Source organism: Penaeus chinensis, chromosome 31 (assembly GCF_019202785.1).
Source record: "Penaeus chinensis breed Huanghai No. 1 chromosome 31, ASM1920278v2, whole genome shotgun sequence".
Lineage (NCBI taxonomy): Eukaryota > Metazoa > Arthropoda > Malacostraca > Decapoda > Penaeidae > Penaeus > Penaeus chinensis.
This window is the reverse complement of record NC_061849.1, coordinates 26,303,706-26,310,169: the sequence shown is the minus strand read 5'-3', so window position 1 is coordinate 26,310,169 and position 6,464 is coordinate 26,303,706. Positions and strand designations below refer to the sequence as shown.

Here is a 6,464-nt window from a genome sequence, read left to right as displayed (position 1 = left end):
AGTGAGTGAGTTTGGGGGGGGGGGTTGTGTGTGTGGGGGGGGGTGGGGGTGTGGGGGGTTGTGGGGGGGTGGTGGTGTTGGGTGTGGGTTTTGGGTGGGTTTGGGTTGGTGGGGATTGGTGTGGGGTGTGTGGGTGTGTGGGGGTGTTGGGTGTGTGGGGTGTGGTGTTGTGTGTGGGGTTGGGTTGTGGTGGTGGGATGGGTGTTGGGTGGGTATGGGGGTGAGTGTTGGGGTTGGTTGTGTTGGGGGTGGTGTGTGATTGGGGGTGTGGTGTGGGTGGTTGGGGGGTGTTGGGTGTGGGGGGTTGGTGGGTGGGTGGGTGGTGTGGTGGGGGTGGGGGGGGTTGGGTGGGGTTGGTGGGGGGTGGTGTGGTTGGGTGGGTGTTGGTGTGGTGTGGGGTGTGTGGTGGTGTGTGTTTGGGGTGGGTGTGGGGTGGTGGTGGTTTGTGTGGGTGTGGGGGGGGTGGGTGTGGGGGGGGGGGGGTGGGGGGTGGGTGGTGGGTTGTGGGGGGGGTGGTGTGTGGGTGGGTGTGTGGGTGTGTGGTGTGTGTTGTGTTTGGTGGGTGGGGTGGTGGGTGGGTGGGGTGGGGTATTGGGTGTGTGGGGTGGGGTGGGTGTGTGGTGGGTTAGGGGGTGGTGTGGTGGGGTGTGGTGGGGTGGTGGGGTGTTGGGTGGTGGGTGGGGGTGTTGGGTGGGGTGGGTGTTGGTGGGGTGTGGTGTTTGTGGGGGGTGTGGTGTGGGTGTGGTTTGTGGGGGGGTTGGTGTATGTGGGGTGGTTGGTGTTGGGTGGTGGGTGGTGTGTGTGGTGGTTGTGGGGTGTGGTTTGTGTTGGGTGGTGGGTGTTGGTGTGGGGGTTTGGTGGTGGGTGTTGGGTGTGTGTGGTGTGGGTGGGGGTGTTGTGGGGTGTGTGGGGGTTTGTGTGTGGGGGGTGTGGGGGTGTGGGTGATTGTGGGGGGTTGTGGGGTTGTTGGTGGTGTTGTGTGGGTGGTGTTAGTGGGGTGGTTGGTGGTGTGTGGTTGGTGGTGGGGTGTTGTGTGGGTGGTGTGTTGGTGTGGGTGGTGTGGTTGTGGGTGGTGGGGTGGTGGTATGTGGGTGTGGTGGGTGGTGTGGGGGTGGTGGGGGGGGTGGGTGTGGGTGTTGGGTGGAGGGGGTGTGTGAGTGGGTGGGGGTGGGGGGGGTGGGGGGTTTGTGGTGGTGGGTGTGGTGGGTGGTGTGGGTGTTGGGGGTGGGGGGGGTGTGGGGTGTGTTGGGGGGGTGGGGTTTGTGGTGGGTGTTGGGTTTGTGGGTTGGGGTGTGGTGTGGGTGTGTGGGGTGTTGGGGGTTGTGGGGGGTGTGGGTGGTGGGGTGGTGTGGTGGGTGTTGTGGTGGGGGTGTGGGGTGTGTGGGGTGTGGTGGGTGGGTGGTTGGGGGGGTGGGTGGGGTTGGGTGTGGGGTGGTGGGGGTGTGGGGGGTTTGTGTGTGGTGTGGGTTGGGGGGGGTGTGTTGGGTTGTGGTGTGGGGTGTTGGTGTGGGGTGGTTTGTGTGTGGGTTTGGTGGGGTGTGGGTGGTTGGTGGTGGGGTGGGTGTGGGGGGTGTTGTGGTGTTTTGGGGTTGTGTGGTGTTGTTGGGTTGTTTGTGGGTGTGGTGTTGTGGGGTGGGTGTGTTGTTGTTGGGTGTTGGTTTTGGTGTTGGGGTGGTATGTGTGTTTGGTGGTGTGTGGGGGGTGTGGTGTGTGTTGTGGGGTGTTGTGGTGTGGTGGTGGGTTGGGGTTGTGGGTGGGTGGGTGTTGGGTGTTTGTTAGGGTTGTGTGGTGTTGTGGTGTGTTGGGGGTGTGTGGTGGGTGTTGTGTTGGTGGGGTGTTGGTGGGGTGTGTGTGGTGGGGGTTGTGGGGTGTGGTGTGTGGGGGGTGTTGTGGGTGTGGTGTTGGGGGGGTTGGGGGGTGTGTGGGGGTGGTGTTGTGGGGTGGGTTGTGGTGGTGGGGGTGTATGTGGGGTGGTGGTGTGTGGGGGGTGTGTGGGTGTTGTGGTGGGGTGTGGGGTGGTGGTTGGGGGTGGGTGTTGTGGGGGTGTATGTGGGTGTTGTGGTGGTGTGTTGTGGGTTGTGTATGTGGTGGTTGTTTGTGGTGTTGTGTGGGTGTTGTGGGTGTTGTGGTGTGGTGTTGTGTGGTGTGGGGTGGTGTTGTGGGGTGTGTTGTGGGTGTATGTGTGGGTGTTGGTGTGGTTGGGTGTGGTTTGGGGGTGTGAGGGGGTTTGTTGTTGGTGTTGGTGTGGTTTTGGGTGTGATGTGGGTGTTGTGGTGGGTGGTGTGTTGGGTATGGGGTGTTGGTGGTGGGGTTGTATTGTGGGTGTTGTGTGTTGGGGTGTGGGTGGTGGTGTGTATTGGGGTGTGGTGTTGTGGTGGTGGTGTATGGGTGTTGGTGTGGAGTGGGGGTTTTGGTGTGGGGGTGTTTTGTGGGTGTGGGGTTGGGTTGGTGTGGGGTGGAGGTTGTGGGTGTGGTGGTTGTGGGGTTGTAGGGGGTGTTGGGGGTGGTGGTGTGGTGGGTTGTTGTGGTGTGGGGGGTGTGGGGTGGTGGGGGGTGGGTGGGGTGTGTGTGGGGTGGTGGGTTGGGGGTGGGTGGGGGGGGGGGTGGGGTGTTGTGGTGGGGTGGTGTGGTGGGGTTGTTGTGGGGGTGTATGTGGGTGTGTGGTGGGTGTTGGGGTGTTGGGTGGGTGGTGGGGGTTTGTGGTGTGGTTGGGTGTTGTGGGTGTGTGGGTGTTTGTGGGGTGTTGGTGTTGTTGTGGGGTGTGGGTGGTGGTGTGGTTGTGGGTGGTTGTGTGGGTGTTGTGGGGTGTGTGGGGTGGTGTGGGGTTGTTGGGGTGGGTGTGGTGGGGTGTGTGGTGGGTGAGTGTTGGGGTGTTGGGGTGTTGTGGGGTGTTGGGGTGGTGGGGGTGTTTGTGGTGTTGGGGGTGTGGGGGTGTTGTGGGGGTGTGTGGTGGTTGGGTGGGTGTGGGGGGTTGTGGGGTTGGGTTGGGTGGGTGGTGGGGTGGGTGGGGTTTTGTGGGGGTGTTGGGTTGTGTGGGGGGGTTTGTGTGGTTGTATGTGGGTTGGTGGGTGTGTTGGGGTGTTGGGTTGGTGTGGTGTGGGGTGTTGTGGTGTGGGTGTTGGGGGTGATTGGGGGTGTTGGGTGTTGTGGGGGTGGGGGTGGGGGTGGTTAGGGTGTTTGTGGGGGTGTGAGGGGTGTTGTGGGGGTGTTTGGGGTGTGTTGTGGGGTGTGGGTGGGTATGTGGGGTGTGTTGGGTGTATGTGGGGGGTTAGGGGAGTATGTGGGTGTGTGGGGGTATGTGGGGGTGTGTGGGGGTATGTGGGGGTGTGGGGGTATGTGTATCTGCATAGGTACAAAAAAAATCAAAAATAAGATTCATGCTACTGCAGCTATGTATAGAAATGTTACAAGTCATCATGATATCCTCGACACTTCTACGCAACCTCTCATTCAGCTACCTTATTTTTAATATTACTCTTATCCGCCTCCTCTGTTTAGCTTTCCCTTCCTCTCTCAATCTCACTCATTTCTTTCTCTCTCTCTCTCTCTCTCTCCTTTTCCATTCCCATCCCTTCCTCCTCGTTTCTCTCATACACGGAACACTTTCTTCTCTTTCTCCTGCATGCGCTTTCTCTTTACTCTTCCTCTCCTTCTTTCCATCAAATTCTACTCTTCCTCTCCTTCTTCCCATCAAATTCTCTCTATCTCCACTCCCTCTTTATTTTGTTTTTCCAATTCCTATTTCGTTCTTCCCCTTTTTCCTGTTTTCCTCTTCATTCTCTCTCCCACCACCCTCCATATATTTATTCATTTCTAGTTTGCCTGTTTCCTATCCTTCATTTATCGGCCTCTGCCTCACATCCTGCTTCCGTTCCGACTTTTAAAAGGATCCCGAAAAACCGGTCCTTCCCGGTAACAAGAATGCGACCACGGTCAAGGCCATTTAAATGTCCTCGGTTGCATTCTCGCTTATAGTGCGTGTCTCCTTGTTCTATTTGGTGTATAATAAGAATTATGTACGGCTCTTTGTAAACAAGAATGGAGTGTTCTTTAAACAAATATATATGTAATTACAACTGAATTCCCATACAAGTGATACTGCACTGGAGAATAGGAAAATGTGTGAAATAACACCATATACTCTATATTTACTGATGAACACTAATATGAAAAAAAAGAAAAATACTTACAGGTAATTTTGCCCATTTTTTCCCTTTTAGGATGTCCTTAGAGAGGCAACAAGACCGTACTTTAAGCCGACTACAAGCACAGTGAGACAGGGAATAGCGTTTGTGTGGGGCTGTCGTCTTCATGGAAGGCAAATAATCGTACGTTAATGCATTTTTTTTTTAACGTGCATTTTTTCATGAACATATACTTTATTTTGTACCTTTCCTCGGACTTGTTATATTACGCTTTAGTATTCATCTTTGCTTAACTTTGCAAAATTGCATTAGTATGTGAAAGTGGTAGAAGAATGCCGTTTAAGTGTACCGGCAAATGTCAAACGTAAACTATGTTGAAGATCAAATAATTATATCATGACCTAATATTGCCCCAAATGACTATTGATGTTCCTTAGATATCACACCTCCCCCAATAAATAAATAAATAAATAGATAAATAGCGTAATTACACAGAATTGAGAGTATATAGTTTCGACCCTTATCGTTCATCAGACAACCTATCTGACACTTCAGATTCTACCATATAATACTTGATTGCCGTTTCCTGTCTTACATTGTATTTCATTTAAATGTCACACTCATGCCTTAGGTGTATGATAGATCCAACAATCTGGACATATTATTTTGATTATATGATAGCTTAATATGAAATGTAACTATAATTCATCAAAACTAGTAGCAAAGATATATAGAAGTTGCTCCATATAAATGGCACCTGCTAAGCTCTTAATATTTAAATGGCATCAAATTGTCTTCCTAACCGCGATATACAATAACCAAAGTTGAATGGTAAATTCTTTCGACAAGGAAAGAATATCAACAGCTCGATAGTTGATCTGAATTTCTCGAAAGAATGTGGTAGAAAAAAAAAAAAAATGCCGTTATAATGGCAGGTCAGTCTGTAAAGGTAAGGAGAGAATGACACACATGTTATCAGTATTCATGACACGTATCATGAGCTCTCTCCTATTTTACGTTATTCTAAACAATAATTTAGATAGGTAAATTGTTAAATATTTTAAATAATTCTATCGTTATTTCACAGGTTATGAATTTATTTGTTTATTTCTATTATAATTGCAACTCTGGTTACATACTTTCTTTATGTAGGAACATTCTCTTGATGTTTATAGCCGACGTGGAATTTTCCTATATACTCTGAGGGAAATGAGAATGTGGAAGAGAAGGATAATTGGATAAGATTAAGAAGAGGGGGTGAAGCAAAATCAGAGATCAAAATATAAAATTTGAAAAAAAAAAAAATAAAGTAATAGGGAAAATCGAGAAACTCGGACAATTCATGTATTATGTGAGATAAAGGTTATTATATTGATTAACGAGTGAATGACTAATTGTCCATGGAACTTTCGCACTGGATCATGCTAAGTTTTTTTTTTTTTTTTTTTTTTTTGTAGTTGTAGTCATTTTAATAATCAGACACTGGCATTGCTGCTTTAATTAGTATTATTGTCAAACGGGTACTTAAAAATCCCACCTGATGTAATTTAAAATGACCTACTGTAGGCTTAAGTCTATGAACCAAAAGAAGGGGAAGAATTTTGAATGTGCTCCGCAAGGGGTTTATGGCAGCAATATGCAGTTGTATGCAGTTGTGCAGTTGTATGCATTAGATTATTGATACCCTGTTTGTTTTTCCATCGGTCACTTGCTAGTGAGGTTGACACTGGAAGCAGAAGCTAAGCTGAGTATAGGCCTGGAAAAATAAGATTAAGGAATAATGCCAAAAACCGAAAATAAGGAAGAAAGTTTGTTTGTTCTTTTCGCTGGGGATGTAGTTTCGGTCGGTCGGAACCAAAATACTTAATACTGAGTCAAGGTGGCATTGGAAGCAATATAGATGTATATATATATGTATCTATAACTACTTGGGCGTGTACATTATAAGAAATTTATTTTGGCTTTTTTAAATATTCATTTTCGTTTTACATTTGTTGTCAACTATTAATGTTACAGAGGAAATTATTATCTGCCCGAAGGAAGATGTTGAGCGTTGATGATTTTACGGGGTTCATGTTCTCTATTTTAGATTCACTCGTCCAGGTCATCTGGAAAAGATTGCATGTTGATTTTCTGCTGCTGTTGTGATGGCAGGTTGCGTCAAGAGTAAAGTTGTGGCATCCTGTCTTTCAAAGGTAAACTCCTAGGCTACCATTTATGCGAGTTAGTATATGGGTTATATTGCGCATTTTGTTGCTGTGTGTATTATACGGTCTCCACTGTTTCAAGTTTACCCCAACTTATATTTAATAGTTCTTG

The 6,464-nt window shown here is 49.4% G+C and overlaps 1 protein-coding gene across 1 annotated transcript in view; it reads right to left on the bottom strand.

Moving 5' to 3' along the window:
- LOC125042110 (isocitrate dehydrogenase [NADP] cytoplasmic-like) overlaps nucleotides 1–4,206 on the bottom strand; it is a 24,908-nt gene extending 20,702 nt beyond the window's left edge. Inside the window, exons 1-2 of the mRNA XM_047637577.1 lie at nucleotides 4,191–4,206; nucleotides 4,091–4,103 (exon numbers count right to left, since the gene is read on the bottom strand). Coding sequence (XP_047493533.1) covers nucleotides 4,091–4,103; nucleotides 4,191–4,206 — 29 coding nt within the window. The remainder of the gene's footprint in view (nucleotides 1–4,090; nucleotides 4,104–4,190) is intronic.
- Between the last annotated feature and the right edge of the window lie 2,258 nt (nucleotides 4,207–6,464).